The following is a 17,527-nucleotide window of genomic DNA, read 5'->3' as shown; positions in this document are numbered from 1 at the left end:
GTAGAGATGGGGGGGGAGCACCTAAAGAACCCCAGGGAGGACCTGCAGGAACCCACAGCTGTGGTAAATGAACCCCCTTTGAAGGGCCAATATGTCTGGCTGAGAAGAGGCCAGGGCTGGTTGAGCCTGGTGGCTCATTAAATGGGGAAGGTGTGTCGAAGGGCAGAGGTATAAAACCTTTGAGTGCTCTGCTAAAGAGCCAGCTTCCCCCTGCTTTCCTGGAGGGTGGCCGGGTGTATGGGCCAGGACCCTTAGCAGGGAGCCCAGCTGCAGGCCCTACTGAGGGCAGGCTCAGTGCCATCTGCTGAGCCTAGTGGAACCAGGTGTGTTGATGACTGGGAAGGCTTATAAACCCAGGGAAGAGCTCAGGAAGGAGGTGAGCCAGGCAGGAAGATAGGAGGGCTGAAGCTCTGTCTTTGCTGGTTGATACAAGCCTCAAAGGCCAGAGGACCCAGTGAGGGGTCAGAGCAAGGACAGGTGTTGGGGAATTGGGACTGTACAGCCACTGTAAATAAAAGAACACAGGTGTAGCACCTGCCAAAGACATCTGAGACCCTTTCTTTAGCCAGCCCAAGCCCCCGGCACAGCAACAAGGGGAAGGAAACTTGTGCCGCCCTGTGACAATGCTATAAAAACTCCACGGCCCACATGTGGCATAACAACTGTTTTTCTGTATATAAAAGCCAGGGCCAGTGTTAAGAGGTAGCAAGCTGGACAATTGCCTGGAGCCCTACAGCCCAGTGAACAGCGCAAAGCTAAGTTGCTCAGGCTTCAGCCCCAGGTGGTAGGGCTCAGGGCGCTGCAATATTCCTTGCAGTCCTGCCTGGCAAAACTTTGGCATTCTGCCCAGGGCTCTAGTGAGTCTAATGCCTGCCACAGGTGGCTGACCCTCTGGAACCTGCTCAAAGCCACCGGATCCCTGGTTGAGAACCACTGCTCCAGAGGAGAAATACTCCTGCAGTAATATTGAGAAGGTTAAATATTTTTACTAAGAGGCCACATCCAGCAAAGTTAGATTTCATTTTCTAGAAACCTCATTGGACAATGTCTGTGGAATGCCCAAATCTGCACCATACAGAATTTCTACAGCATGTTTCTAGTGACCGTATTTGTCACTATTGATTTAATAAAAAGGGTTACAACAATTCTAGATAAATCAAGTTGTTCAGAGCTGCTCCTTCACTTTCCTAGCCCATATTACCACCTTTTGTAGGTCACTGGTGCACTTCCTTCTCCCTGCCCTTAGTTCTGCTTCATTTCTAACAGCAATGCTTCAGACTAAAATGAAGTCCCAAGGAAAGAGAAACAAAAGTTTGTCAGGCCAGATGCAGTTACCTTTATTTAAGAACATATTTTAAAAGGCTGTATATGAATATCTCTGAAGGATGACATTTTCCCCGAATGCAGATGATATACATGTCAACCTGTAAACTGACAAGATTTTAAAATATTGACGAGGCATCACCACTTCCAAGACTGCACTCCCTTGAACCTCAGCTACATAAACTCTTCTAAGTAAAGTTAGGTGGTATAGGGCTACAGGCATCAAGATTTAAATAGGACTAGTCATAAAAACAGAACTCCAATCTACAAACAGTGGCATTTAGTTAAATGAAGGACCTTGATAGTAAGTTGTGCACTGGGGAAAATATACAAAGTACAATATTTTGTTTTGTTTAAAATTCAGTGGTTTGTGCCAAAATACAGTACCAAAAATTAGCATTTTAAGACCAATTGTAATTCTAACACCCTTAAAAAAAAAAAAAGCTATGAATAAGACTTACAGCAGGGTAAGCCCTAATTCTTGCAGAGAGTTCTGCATCTATGCAAAGTAAACACAGAAGTATTTGCACAAGAAGGGCCTGAAATAGCATCTGCATATTATTTGAGAGAATTGTACTGCATACTGATATTTGTCCATTATTTCTTTGAAGGGACTTCAAACTTTAAGTTTGTCATTCGTATAAAAAAAAAGAAAAGGTAGTTTCAAGAATTACATACCTACCCCTGCTAATTTTTGTAATTGTACAACCACTTATTAAAATATTTCCCCCTCTTGTTGCAATAGGGCCCATATAAACACAGGCACGAGGGCCCTTGAGAACAAAGAATTTCTGCTATTTTTCTTTCTCCACACAGAAAGCTTCTTGGTTTTCCTTGGTTACAGGTCAAAAGCTACCAGCAGTATCATCTGAGATACTTTACAAATTCAGAGACAAGGCCACTTTAAAATAGTTTAAAACACACTATTTTGATGGAATGGGTCTGCCCTACTAAGTGCAAGCCTATTACTGAAAAGTCTCAAAATGTAGCAGATAACTGTTCATTTTAAATATTTTGCTATTAAATCTCACATTTAAAATACAACTCATTTCAGATTTGTTAAGCAAATTTTGCTTAGTTATCTAGTTAGGTGATAATACCCTCTTCGTTGACTAAGGATAAAACAACATATATAAAAGAGAGTTCATTTGGCTATTCAGCATTTCAATTTATCCCTTCAAAAAGAACACAATTAGACAAGTTTCTTTAAAACCTTCCTCCAACAGTTGAGACTGTAGGAGTCAACTTCTGCTCCTTGTGTTTATTAACCCGCCAATAGTCAAAACCGTTATCAAAAGCAAAAGGCTGCAATATTACTACATTTACATCCCAGTTCCTGTGCTACTTGTATGGTTTTTCTTTACCAGACTACACCTCACAATTATCACTCCATGTCCACTTCACAGAGTGGGCGCAAGCATCAGGAACCTGAAAACATGTAGACACCAACATGATAGGCACCAGGTAAAAATAGTTGGGATTCATTTTATTTTTAGGGAGAAAGTTAATAAAAAGAAGCTGTAGCAATTCTCTTAGTTGACTACCAACGCATTTCATGGTAGGGATGTACTGGCTGAAGAACTTGAATGGGACCCTTCCAGAGCCTAATGTGCTTTTTTCATTTAATATAAAATTGGCTTTATAAAATCGTTTGGCTGCATGGCAGGAACTACAGTAATGATGGTATTATCAGGTGTCTGCCCACTGGAGAAACATCAGAGGGACCACAGCAGCCTCTCTAGCTGATGACAAACTGAATCATAGGAATCTGTTAGGAAAATGCATTTTAAAGCAGACACCAGCGTAACAGAATGAAACAGCTAAAAAAATTCTTAATTTTTTTTGACCGCAGTAAGTCTACATTAAAAAGAGACAAATCCACAAATAGTTTCAGCAATAACACTGTGCTGTTATAAACAGCAGCACAAGAATCTTAAGTGAAGTGGACAAATAGACAGTATTCAAAACAGGAAAATTGCATTTAGAAAGGTGCTTTGAAGTGCTCAACTGAATCAGTTTAATAAATAAATTTAAGCTGAACATTATTTGAGCTGTCTGCATTAATACTGCTACACCTCATCTCACAGTACATACGATCTCCACCACAGGTTCAAGCTCATGATTACATTCCACTTTCGAGTTTTCAGGGTCTGCTAATAAAATTTAGCAAGAAAATGTGTGCATTTTATTGGCAGTAGCAGGTTTTCAAAACTATCAATTCAGGTTTTCATCCCACATCCAGACGACAAACCAATGGAGCAGAGGTGGGTTGTGTGTGTCCATTATTTTTGAATTGCTAGTACCTTTAAAACATGATAGAGCCAGCACACAATAAATGGTCTAGCAACACTTAAATGGAACAGAATTAAAAAGGTATATATTACATGGCTAAGACTAGGTTTCACTGTCTGTTGGGTAAGTCTATGCACGGTCATGAGTAGATTTTTGAAACAGTGAATAATGGAATGTGACAAGAACAATGAAGTTCAGTTGAAGTTAGTTTTTCGTAAATGCCTATTAGGAATTTCTACAGCACTGACTTGGAGGGGCCAGGACCCTCCAACAATCCCAGCTTGGATAGCTACACCCATTACCACTGCCAAATCAGGATCCACAGAGGTGTTGGGTTCCTTTCCAAAGAACTCTTGAATAACTCTGCGTATCCGGGGAATACGTGTAGAGCCTCCTACTAATACAATCTCATCCACTTCTGTCTTGGGTAGATGTCCTTGCTTCAACACCTGCTCAATGGGCACAAGGATCTTCTGAAAAAGGTCCTCATTCAACACCTCAAATAGTTTTCTTGAGATTTGTGTTTCAAAGACAACTTTCACAGTGTGGCTCTGTGTTTGTGAAAGGTCATCCCTTAAAAGGTTTATCATACCGTCTTCCATTTGTGAAGATTTGGCTGTAATTACGTTTTTTTTTTTTATCTGTTCTCCTTCTGAAACAGCTTTTAGGTCCTTCCTTTCTGGCATAGTAAGAGAGACTCTGACAGGAGAAGACTTGTGTAGAGTTAAATTTAACTTGACTGCTTCCACAGCCTGCCTAAGTCGATGTATTTCTTCCTTTCTGGAGGGCACCGAGCCATACATTCGATAGATTTGGTCATACAAGTACTGCAGCAATCGCTGATTAAAGTCCTGTCCTCCAAGTTTGTTGTTACCTAAGATACAAAAATATATCAGGTCACACACAGTATTTCAGAAGGCACAAAGATGCCCTTTATGTCATGTGCAGGACATTCTCATGGGACTGGGAAAAAGAAACGTTCACAACTATAGTCCCAACAGTCAGTGGCACAATCAGAAGTATAATCACTTGGGGATATTTTGTTTGTAATGTGATTCACAAAACAAGACAAGAATGGTCTCAGGTTCTCTGTTTCAATATGCATAAATGAAAAAGCAAGGGGTTGGGGATTTTAGAGGAAGTATCTTTTTAAAAAAAAAAAAAAAAAAAGTCCACAAGAACACTAGGAAGGGGTTTGGTTCGCAGAATGTAAAATTTGAAATGGAAAATATTTGCAGCCTGCTGCGATACTATGCAAGTCAATCTTTTCCATATTCCCAACTCACACTCCAAGTCTTAGTTACTGTCTACATCTCTGCCCATATTAGACATTTTCACTAATAGCAGCAAGATGAAACTCATGAAGGATTAGTGCCTCAACTCCTGGAGCTGAACTTTGTTAAGGACTTATTGAATTTTAGAGCCTTCATATTAAAATCATATACTAAGGGACATTAATGTGCACCAATAAAGGCTACTTTTGAGCCATAAGGTATCTATTCTGTCAAGTTCTTCCTGTGGAAACGCTGATTCCCAGTAGGAGTTATTTCATCTCTTTGATCAGTGAGCTTCAAGCTCTGGTAACGGACCCATCCTATACTAGGCTTTATAGGTATGTAGTGGAATAGTGCACTCATCCCAATTTCCCTCCTAATGTGTTAGTTCCACCTTAACCATCCTTCCAACAGTTTTCGGATACCCATGCCTGCTCTTCATAAGATTGGCCTCTTGAGTTTTCCAATGGAATGTGCAATACCCATAAATATTCAGTCCATCTTTTTATTTCAACTGAAAAAAGGAGTTCATACTGTTCAACAGAACCATGTTGAAATGGCTGACTGCATTTATTACTCTTTTGCTTTCACTAGACAGCGCAGCAGATGTCAAAGCCCATTGAGTCGGGAATATCAACAATAGTACTCAGCCTCAGATCTGTCTGAATCCAGGTCATCTGCAAAGCAATTTGTGTTCACTACATAGGTTTACAAAGCATTGCTGCCAGAATTCTTTGCCAAGTGATGAATCAATCAGTTTGGCATATTTGTGTTACAAAACCTGTTTCTGGGTTGACCGTGTGTGAGCTCTCCACCCCTTAATGTCTGAACTACAGCGTAGCACAAAAGGGGACTGTTCTAAGGCACCCTTCAATAATATGGCAAATCCCCTTGACTCAGACAGATGGAGGTAGTAGAATGCTTTGAAACGCCACTAGCTCCAAGCACAGTAATTGTAAACGCACAAATGCTCAGGTTACCTGTGCACAAATGTGACAATGACAGAAAATTAGACCACAGCTTCTTATGTTAAAATCAGCCAAAGAATGGAAGAATTTCTCTTAATTAAAATCAGTTGCAAACCTAATTTTAGAATTATGGAGAGTAGAAATAACATTCAGGGGACCAGTAGGCCACCTAAAGTTCTAAGGTATGTCAATCTCAGCATGTCAATTTAGCATCCCTTTACAAGTGATTTTTTTACATGTATCCACTGAAATTATGTAGAACTAGTTTTTAACTTAAGAAAAACCAACATGTTCTATTGAAGTATAGGGTGACTTATCCTTACCTGCCATCGCTCGTGTCAGAAACATCCCTCCTTGTTTATTCAATAATGAGACATCCAAAGTTCCTCCACCCAAATCCACTACCAGAACATTAAACACATCCACTTTATGGAGACCATAAGCCATAGCTGCAGCAGTAGGTTCGTTAATTACCCGTAATATCTCCAACCCTGAAAAAGCAAAACAAGTTAACATTTTCTCCACACAACTGATGAGTGGAATCTATTGTACTACACAGTTATTAGTAACCCAGCCCAGTGGCCAGCAAAAAGCTGGCTAATATGATCATAGAATCTGGCATTGTCCAACAATTGCCAATGAGTGGAATGCAGGTTTGAAAGGCTGCAGCCAGAGAAGGAAGCACTGAGCTGCACCTCTCCTCCTCACTGCAGCCCTGCAAACCTCCTGCAGGCAGGGTAGCAGTAGAGAAAGGGGCTGCAGTGCAAAAGTTGGGGCTTTCTATCTGGGGCCAAAGAGCTGCACAGGACCTCTTCTCTCCAAGGCTCAGCATCTCCCAGCGTTTCTTCCCCTGGGTACAGTTCCCTGGCAGGACACAATCCAGAAAGCACAGAGAGAGATGCTGCGTAGTGCCAGGATCCTGGCTACAGCTCTCCCTCTCTGCTACTGCCCTGCCCATAGCATCCTCTCCCAGGCCACAGCCCCTTACCTCCTGTCCACAGGCAGGTTTGCTGCGCTGCAGCCAGGAAAGAAACGTCAATGGGACATGATTTGGTTAGTAGCAACATTTTGTTGGGAACCAAAGCTGTTATATCTGGGTTGCTATTAAGTGGAATCTACTGTATGTTTAAACAGAAACTCTATGAAAATATTCCATTAAATAGTGTCAATTTTTGTTCAGATTGAAGTAAAATATAAGACATTTAAGAGAAGTTCACAGGGAATTCTACATCTGCCATAGCTTTCATTTTTTTGTTTTTAAGATAAACTTGGAATATCATTCTTAAATTTACTTCTAGAGCAGTCTGTCAGAATGAAAACTGATTGAACAGTTACCTCAGTGTGCTTTCTCAGAGGAGGTGAGGTGAGGTGGGGTGGGATGGTTTATCATCTTGTTTTTGAGTCTGATTTATTCCCATGAAGTTTCCTGTATAATTTTCTCGAATTGAAAATTTCCAAAAAACCTATTTCCTTTAGTGATACTTGGGCACACTGCTATCTGTACTTGCATTAGCCAACAGCACTTCAGATCATTTGAGAGTTCCCTGCTGTTCTTGGTGATTGCCACTGATTCTCTGTTGCTATTCTACATTTCACAAACAACTTAGTATAGATGAGTAAACCTCAGGGTAATTCAAAGAGTAGAGGGGAAAATACCAGAAAGAAAGATGCATCACCTGCAAGGTTAGCTGCCTTAATAGTATAGTTCCGTTGCCTTTCATCAAACTCTGCTGGCACTGAAATGACAGCATTAGAAACTGGCATGCCAAGGTACTCCTCTGCCATCCTCTTTAATTTCAATAGCAGTTGAGAGCCAATATACTCAGGTGAGACATTATATGTTTCATTGGTTGTCACTGAAAATTCAGCTGCTCCATTGTTGCTGAAAATCTGAGGGGGGAGGGGGGGAGAGGAGAGAGAGACAGCAAAACCCACAAGTGTGAAACACAGCCCATCTTTCATTAAACAAAATGAATGAGTGAAACTGTACTTGGATATGTAGAATACCTGCTTACTCCAGAATCTACTATGTGGTGGCTTTGCCAGCCTAAAACATTCTATCTGAACCAGTTTTCTTTACCTTCCATTATGAATGATATATGACATGAAGGCATTCAAGTTGCCAGAAAATGTGCCTACAGTACTTTGATCTATTTGGGCAAAATAGACGAGTGAGTCAAAATCCAGAAGCCGGGTCACACAACATCAGAATTAATAATCCTACACAACAGCACATCTAAGGAATGAAAACAGTTCTTTTGAGGCAAACCCTAAGTCTACTCTACTGCTAAAGCAGAAATTATACAGGACGTCTCAGCAGACACGCATGTATATAGGTACTTATTCAGTCCACATCAAAGGAGTTGCTGAGTGCTACTGTACCACTGAAGATTTATTTTATGCAGACTCCCTGCACCCACTATTAGCAGAGACAAGAGAATGATTTCCGATGCCTGACTTAGTACCCATTGTTAAGTATTTTATTGTGCTAGTTTCACCATTATTGAAAGACAGGTTTGTAGAACTGCTACTTTCAGGTCCATTTATAATTATAAATGAACTGCATAAAAAAAGACAAACAATGAAAAGGAGTACTTGGGGGGGGAAAGGAGGGGAATAAACATGGGGAAATAGTTTTACTTTGTGTAATGACCCATCCACTCCCAGTCTTTATTCAAACCTAAGTTAATTGTATCCAGTTTGCAAATTAATTCCAGTTCAGCATTCTCTCCTTGGAGTCTGTTTTTGAAGTTTTTTTTTTGTGGAAGAATTGCAACTTTTAGGTCTGTAATCGAGAGACCAAAGAGATTGGAGCATTCTCCAACTGGTTTTTGAACGTTATAATTCTTGACGTCTGATTTGTGTCCATTTATTCTTTTACGTAGAGACTGTCCAGTTTGACCAATGTACATGGCAGAGGGGCATTGCTGGCACATGATGGCATATAGCACATTGGTAGATGTGCAGGTGAACGAGCCTCTGATAGTGTGGGTGATGTTATTAGGCCCTATGATGGTGTCCCCTGAATAGATATGTGGACACAGCTGGCAACGGCTCTGTTGCAAGGCTAGGTTTCTGGGTTAGTGGTTCTGTTGTGTGGTGTGTGGTTGCTTGTGAGTATTTGCTTCAGGTTGGGGAGCTGTCTGTAAGCAAGGACTGGTCTGTCTCCCAAGATCTGTGAGAGTGATGGGTCCTTCAGGATAGGTTATAGATCTTTGATGATGTGTTGGAGAGGTTTTAGTTGGGGGCTGAAGGTGATGGCTAGTGGCATTCTGTTCTTTTCTTTGTTGGGCCTGTGCTGTAGTAGGTGACTTCTGGGTACTCTTCTGGCTCTGTCAATCTGTTTCTTCACTTCAGCAGGTGGGTATTGTAGTTGTAAGAATGCTTGAGGGTAGTTGGGAAATTGTAAGTGTAAAAGACTAGCTATCCATAATCATGGAAAAAATGCATTGAGAACTATGAAAGCTGTGTATTACATAATGTTTACAATTCAATTGAAGTTTACTGAAAAACACTATTTTGGTTTACATCTTATACAGTATCAGCAGATAAGGTCCTACTCTGTGCGTTGTGACAAAACAAGGCTAATACTCAAGTAACTACAGGAGGGGGGAAAGGATTAGTACCCTAGAAACTCTCTACCTGTAGTGCATTTCTTGTTGTATAAACTAGAATTAATAAAAATAAATGTATTCAATAAAGAGGGAGGCTCCATTTCAGAGAGAAGATTCTTGCATGTTTCAGGTACCCTCCTGCTCAGAACAGAAGAGGATCATGTATGTACTGTATCCACAAACCATCACATCTAGTAAATTCAAATTTGGCGTTTGCCAACATAGCAACTCCCATTGCCAAATACTCTTCTCTTAGATTTTTCCTTCTGCTGTGAAACCAGTTGTTTTGCTCAAGTTCCATCCCACTTCTCTCTGCCTCAAACTCATATGCCTCAAAACAGTCCAGTATCATAGGTATAAAAATAACATAGGTATAATAGCCAAATGCAAAGTTAATCAAGAATAAATACCTGTACAATATATGTTATTATTTTATCTTTATTTTAAATTTTTGCAATTTCTATGTTTGGATCCCACCAGCACAAAGACCATATTTTGTTCCTGAAATGCTACATTCAGGGTTCTGCATCCTGATGATCAACCTGCCAGACAAAGGCAATTGGATCTGCTCCCTCTGAACACCATATATATAAAACTAATTTGGATAGAATTGGTAAAGATTGCTATCTGTTTACCTTAAATGGATATCTGCTACTTTCATTTTTCAGCTCTTCTGGAGTGAAGATTTTCCCTATGAATCTTTTGGCATCATATACCGTGTTCTGTGGATTAGAATCTGCTAGTTCTAGGCCATCATATCCCACGTACACATCTGTGTCTGTGAATGACACTATGCTTGGTATGCTGTTATGCCCACTTTCATCTGAAATAACTTTCACCTGCCCTGTGCCAGGAAGGAACACGCCAACAGAGCAGTAAGTGGTGCCAAGGTCAATCCCAATCACTTTTGGTGTAGGCATAGGTAGATACTGTTGTGCCAGGTAACCAGCCAACAACAGGGCCAAGACAGCTGAACCTGTGAGAGCGATAAAAAGACAGTATCAGAGCATCCATCCAAACAAATTTGGAAGTTCTTCATAGCTATAATACTAGTTGTGACAGTGGTAAATTGAGTGCCAGCTCTGGCCAAGGCCATAAGAACTGAAACTCGTAGCTGGAAGCCAAACCAGCTCACCTGTATGTTGGTTTTGTTCAAAAGAGGTATTAGTATTACAATATATTTAGTGTTTAGACTATGAAATGCTTGTAAATTGCTGCACGTATTAATCTCACTTGTAGTATCTGTATTCCATTCTGTAGGGAAATACACAAGTTTTACTTTATAACCTTGAAAATGTTTGCTCTGAATTTGTGAACGCAGGCACGGGAATTGTGTGTCTCTTCCCCCCACTGTACATTAAGAAAACCTATCAAGATTAAACAGGCCATTAAGAAACATCACAATACAAAGGACTGGCGAATGGCCCTATCCCACCTTGGAAATGCTACATGCAAGGGAGCTTCTCAAATGGACTGTAGGGCCAAATGAAAAAGATAAAATAAGTTTACAAGAAAATTTTTCATTTCTTTTCTGTTTGAACTCTCACTGGGTCAGAGACACTTAACTAAAGCAGAGATCTCCAGGGCCCTGAAACTGAATTGACAGATTCCTATCCCTGTCATCTTTATCAACCATATATGGTATGCTTGCTTGCTTGGTAGCACCTGTAAATAACTTTCTTATTTCTTTTTCCTAGGTAATAAGCCTTTAGATAGTTTATTATGGGACTGGCTACAGGTGTTGTCTTTAGTGTAAGATCAAAGGGTAGATAATGAGGGGTAGCTGACCGGTCTCTTGGGACTGGAAGCAACCTGAATATTTGGTGATTTTTATGTAAGTGACCATTTATCACTAAATCCAGCTTGCGTGGATGGCAAAATAGACTGGAGAGCCCGAGGGGATGGTCTGACACTCCACAGTAAGACTAGTACAGTGGCCCAGGAATTCATATTTGTTACTGAGTTGATGAAATCTAATTATAGAACATGCCACCAGTTTGGGGTGTTCTGCCCTGTTTTTGACAGTCTACCCTGAAGTAACACTCATGGCCATGAATCACTCAGCCAGCATGATATTACTCTGCTGTGTATAAATCCCTCCACTGATTCCACTCAGTATATATATATTTACTCTGATGTAAAATTAGAGTGTGAAATCACATTGTGAAACTGCTTTGTGCTTAGTCTCATTTCCTCAGAAGTCAGCAGCAAGCTTGCATCTGGCAATTCAGGCAAATTACTAGCCACTGAAGTGTAACAGACAAGGACATAAGATTTGTGAAAGTTTAAAGAAAGGAATGGTAAATCAAAAAAACAAAATAATGTTGCAAAGTGATTTACAAATAATAATAAATACTCATCTTCTATGTGAGGTATGTAAGTATAATCCCTACATTACAGATACTGAAAACGAAGCAGAGGCTAAATGAATTGATCAAGGTCACACAACAAATCAATGACATAGCCAGAGTAAGATCCCAGGAGTTCCTGGCTACTAGTCCATGGCTCAAATGACATCTCTGTATTTCGCTCTCCTGCTTATTTTGAAGACTGTCAATATAAATATACATACAAAACATGAGCTTCCCATGTCAGTCAAAGACTAGTCATATCTTCCAGAGAGCAATAGCCTGATGTTCTAGTATTGGGACTTTATTTTAAGCATAAAAGGCAGCATGGAAGATGGCATAGAGATGGGAGAGGTGAGGCTGAAACTGTTGACAAAGCCAAGATACATGATAAGAGAAGAGACCCAATATGAGAGCTGGGTAGGGTCAAGGCCTGGGCTCAAATGCAAGAACAAGAAATGTACGTTGTATAAATTGCACAAAGTGGAATCAGTGGAGGGATTTAAAGATAGGAGCAATAAGGTAGGATCACAGGGCAAAGATGATGTTAACATGTATTTCTGACAGATAGGAAAGGAATTGTGTGTTTGTTTATTTTTACAGTTATGCTTCTTTTCTGAAGAAGAGTGTTTGAATGATTTTGGAGTGATATTCTGTATAAGACCTGTACCAAATGGATATGTCACAAACAGAAATGATTCAGGCATAAGTATCCGGAAAAGCCAATTTGAGAAGATAAGCTTCATGCCTAGACTTGAAAATATTGACAGTTTATGGCAGATATGTTCAAATTCAGTGTCCCACATCTCTGACATGTCACAGGCAAAAGCACGAGACAAAATAGTCTTTGAGAACCTTTTGAAGTTGAAGCCATACTGCTGTAACCAAATGTAGGTCATGACCAGGAATACATACAAATCCTTGTGAACTGACTGGCCAGAGTTACATGAAGATTTACATATGAAAAGAAAGCTCAGCGCTAGTAACAGATCAGAAATAAGGAAGAGCTTTTAGCAAAATAAATAAAATACAATTAGAACAACAGACTTTTGTACCAGTCAGCACTCTGACGGCAGGATTAGGCAAGAATTAAGACTACGGACATGTCTACACAGAACTGTTTCTGACTTACCCACTTGGGTTAAACTAAACAGGAACAAGCCATCCTTTTTCCAAAATGAGAATCCACACATGAAGGTAACCAGAAACAGCTACTGTGCTTTAAATTTACACCCTAGCTCAGGGGTGGGCAAACTTTTTGGCCCAAGGGCCACATTGGAGTTGCAAAACAGCATGGAGGGCCATGTAAGAAAGGCTGTCCCTCCCCAAACAGCCTGGCCCCTGCCCCCTATCCACCCTCTCAGAATCCCCAATCCATCCAACCCCCCCGCTCCTTGTCCCCTGACCCTCGGGGATCCCACCCCCTATCCAACACCCCCCCCCCCTTGTCTCCTGACCGCCCCCTCCCGGGACTCCCCGCCCCCATCCAACCCTCCCTGTCTCCTGACCGCCCCCAAACCTGCATCCCATCCAACTGCTCCCTGTCCCTTATCCAACCCTCCCTTCCCCCTGCTCCCTTACCATACCGCTCAGAGCGGCAGGACAGGCTTATTGGAAAGCCTGGGAGGGCGCAAGCCGTGCTGCCCAGCAATAGCGGTGGGCCAGAGCAGTGCCCGCTCAGCGGCGTGGCTGCAGGGGAGGGGGGACAACAGGGGAGGGGCCGGGAGCTAGCCTCCCCGTCCGGGAGCTCAAAGGCCAGGCCGGATGTGGCCCACGGGCCGTATTTGCCCACCTCTGCCCTAGCTTAATCCATGTGAACTGTCAAAGGCAGACAAACCCTGAGTGTTACTATTAACCCCATAACATGCCATGTTCAGGATCTATTGACCATTAAGGCACTAAGACTGGGCTCTCCACATGGATCCCCAGGAAGGAGATCAGCAACAAACCTGTGACAGATGGAAAAGGTTATCATAAGAACGGCCGTACTGGGTCAGAACAAAGGCCCATCTAGCCCAGTATCTTGTCTTCCAACACTGGCCAATGCCAGATGCCCCAGAGGGAATGAACAGAACAGGTAATCATCAACCATTCCCAGCTTCTGGCAAACAGAGGCTAGGGACAACATCCCTGCCCACAACCATTGATGAACCTATCCTCCATTAATTTACTTAGTTCTTTTTTTAATCCTGTTATAGTCTTGGGGCAAGGAGAGCCACAGGTTGACTGTACGTTGTGTGAAAAAATACTTCCTTTTGTTTGTTTTAAACCTGCTGTCTACCAATTTCCTTTGGTGGCCTCTAGTTCGTGTGTTATGAGAAGTAGTAAATAATATTTCCTTATTTACTTTCTCCACACCAGTCAGGGTTTTATAGACCTCTCCCATATCTCCCCCTTAAGTCATCTCTCTTCCAACCTGAAAAGTCCCAGTCATACTAATCTCTCCTCCTATGGCAGCTGTTCCATACACCTAATCATTTTTGTTGCCCTTTTCCGAACCTTTTCCGATTTATCTTTTTCCAGATGGGGGACACCCCTATTTACCGCTCTCCACCCATCAACTCTGCTGCTCCTTTGTGCACGTTCCTACATAGGGCCCGCTGCTGCCCTACAAGCTCCCCCCCGCCGGCCGCAGGCGAGGGGCTGGCAGAGCAGCTCAGCCTCCAGCCTCCCTGCCGCGAAGGCCCCCCGAGGCCGCCCACTGGGGCCAAGGGGGAGCCGAGAGCGGGGACCCGCAGCGAACCTCCCCCGGGCACACAGCGGCCCATTCCCGAGCCCGGGGGCCCGGACTCTTCCCCCCGCCCCCGAGACCGACGGGGCCGCCCCCGCCTCCGCCCAGGGCTGGCACCGGCCCCGGCCCCGGCCCCCAGCCCCGCTCACTCACCCAGCATCGTCATCTCGCCGGCCATTGCCCCAGCGCTCGGGCCCGCCCGCTCCAAGCTGCCGCTTGTCCGCCCGGCTTCCGCACCCGGGGCCGTTTGCTGACGCTCCCTTTCTGCCAGGGAGAGGTTTGGAAACCCCCGCTCCGCCCGCGCGGCCCCCTGGGAGGTGGAGTCCGCTCGCCGCCCCCTGCCCAGCGCCGCTGCACGGCCGCAGGCTCCATAGAAACGACAACTCCCGGCAGCCGTCGCGTGAGCGACGGTGCGTCCCCGCCTTGAACGTCATCAAAACCAGCGTCCGCGTCCCAGTGCGCATGCGCGCAATGAAAGGGCGCTGGTCCGGGACGTGGCTCGCAGTGTCTGCTGGGGCGGGTAGTCTCATTCGTTCTATCCGGGCACTGCGAGCAATTCTCTCTTGTGGCCACCCCCGCTGCGAGGCATGGGTCAGGCCCCAACGTCATCAGATTGGTTATAAAACGGGGGGAGGGCGGGTAATAAAATGGGGTTTTTTTTGGGTTTATTGTTTGCCTGGTTTTCAAACATTGTTGGGAGCTGTAGCTCAGGAAAGCTTATGTTCAAATAAATTAGTTAGTCTCTAAGATGCCACAGGTCCTCCTTTTCTTTTTGCGAAAACCCAGAAGGATGCTCCAGGTAAAACCTGAACAAGTGGCAACCCTACGTGGAGATCACGTTTTCCAGTTTGTATCCCCAACCTGGAGGGCTACACGTTTAGGAAAGCTGAGAATAGAAATTCATATAATTCTGTGTTTTCAGGACCTAGGGCATGAAGAAAAAACACCAAATATGGCTAATCTGTGATAAATATTACAAGTTGCCAGGGAGCAGACTGAGCCTCTTCAAGCACTATTTCCAGAGTCTTAATTCCCCTCTTGCCGCCCACACTATTGCCAACTTCCAAGGATTCATAAATCAGGCCTCAAAAAAAAAAAAAATCACAAAATTGGCTTAAACCTATTGAAATGAAACCAGAGTTTTGTTTTATTGTTTTTTAAATAAAATTTGTGAGCTTTTTAGGTTTCTGAGCTTTTAGGGTTCATTCAGGTCATGGCAGTCAAACATCTCATGGCAACCAGAATGGCCAGAAATTTACTTTTTCAGAATGAAAGCAAAGATTCTCACCATCACTTGACTTCACTAGCTGGGGCTTTAAGATAACCAAATACTGCAAGACTTGTGATCAAAAGCACAAGAGTTAGCAAGTCTTCCCCCACTTCTAGCGAGGCAGGTGATCAGTTCTGTTGTTTAGGTTTGGCCCATTATAGGGCTTCAAATCCTGATGGTAAATTCAGGGCTTCTGAAGGCCTCAGGGAGATTTGGGCCCCTGCTCATTATCTCACACATATCTCCTTTCACAAGCTCCAGAACCCCTCAAGGCCTTCTAAGGAAAACAGCAGAAACTGTTTTCGTAAGATTGCCTAGCACTTTCATACACATTTTTGTTACCTTTCTCCAAAGTGCTCTCATGTCTCATTGCAACATTAAAAACATTCTTTTTTGACACAATCATATACACACAACTCCTCTCCTTTGTGCATTTGTAACTTGTGGGAGGGGCGACTTCTGGGGAAAAGTCATCCACAAGGAGTGAAAAGACATTAGTGCAAGGAGTGAAAATTCTGCCCAGGACTTTGCAAATAACCCTGCTAATGCTTTCTGCGGCACCAATTGTAGTCTATTCCTAGAAATCACACGCCACTGGCCCTGTTTAGCTTTTTCTATATATAATATTATGCAATGCAAAATAAAACTAGTTAGTTAAAATCAAATCCAATTTTGAGTAATTAAGTAAATAGTTTAACAAGAAGCAAAATCAAATCCAAATTTTGCTTCTTGTTAAACTATTTACTTATTGATAATGTTGCATCTCTGGTGAGTAGCAGCAGATTTTCAGGGGCTTAGGTCATTTTCCTATTTGGATCAGAAACCGATGACATGGAATAAGTTCAATTTATTTATTTATAAAATAAATAGTTCATCGTTCAGTTTATTTATAAAATGTACATTTATGCTGTTTTCTGAAACACGGATGGTAACAAAAAGCACATAGGGAGAAACCCCAGGCCAGTCGCCTTTGCCCAGTCCTGAAGCAGCTCTAGTGCTTCTACTTCTCCTCCAATGCACATACACTCACACTTAGAAACTGACTGCTTGGAGCTTACCATGCACTGGGCTGGTCTACACACACAAGTTACACTGCTTTAACTACTATACAGATATGCATTGTGTAATGTACATTCATTCCTGCTTCTTCTCATTTTTGTGTTTTCCTGTGTCTCATTAAGGGCAGCTTCTCCTTTTTGTAGAGTTTGGCCATATACACACAAACACACACACACAACTTTATTTCATATGTATGTGGTAGAAGGGGGCCCATTCACATTAGTTCACAAGTCAACATGTCATCAACTCATCACTCATAAATCCAGTACATGAAACACATTAGATTTATAGCTTTCAGATATAATCTACTTATAGTTTTGTAGGTCATGGGTCTGACTACCCATCTGCAACAAATAACGCAATTTACTTGTTACTGATGTGTAAACATGGGTCATCATGCCCATGATAATGGTTGATTTCATCCTGTTCCTGATATAATGGAACATGGGTTTTTCAGTGAACCATTTACAAACTCCCTCATGCAAACTACTCAAGCAGCTGGTCCTTTGCCTGTCAGAATGACCAGAGAGAATGTGCCATGGCATGTCAGAGAAGGTGTAATACCTCATTAATCTCCATTTAAAATAAAAATCCTAGCAGCCACCCACATGCGCTCAGATGTGATTTTTCAATTGCTTATTCAATCAA

At 42.5% G+C, this 17,527-nt stretch overlaps 1 protein-coding gene across 1 annotated transcript; it reads right to left on the bottom strand.

Moving 5' to 3' along the window:
* Nucleotides 1-1,312: 1,312 nt before the first annotated feature.
* HSPA13 (heat shock protein family A (Hsp70) member 13) lies at nucleotides 1,313-14,832 on the bottom strand. The gene is made up of 5 exons (XM_073303790.1): nucleotides 14,704-14,832; nucleotides 10,107-10,447; nucleotides 7,534-7,747; nucleotides 6,181-6,348; nucleotides 1,313-4,489 (listed from the first exon to the last, which is right to left on the bottom strand). The coding sequence occupies exons 1-5, from the start codon at nucleotides 14,726-14,728 to the stop codon at nucleotides 3,810-3,812; spliced, it is 1,428 nt and encodes a 475-aa protein (XP_073159891.1). The 5' UTR covers nucleotides 14,729-14,832; the 3' UTR covers nucleotides 1,313-3,809.
* Nucleotides 14,833-17,527: the final 2,695 nt, after the last annotated feature.

Source organism: Lepidochelys kempii, chromosome 1, assembly GCF_965140265.1.
Source record: "Lepidochelys kempii isolate rLepKem1 chromosome 1, rLepKem1.hap2, whole genome shotgun sequence".
Lineage (NCBI taxonomy): Eukaryota > Metazoa > Chordata > Testudines > Cheloniidae > Lepidochelys > Lepidochelys kempii.
Note: the sequence above shows the minus strand (reverse complement) of the source record. Positions and strands in the feature narration are given on the sequence as shown.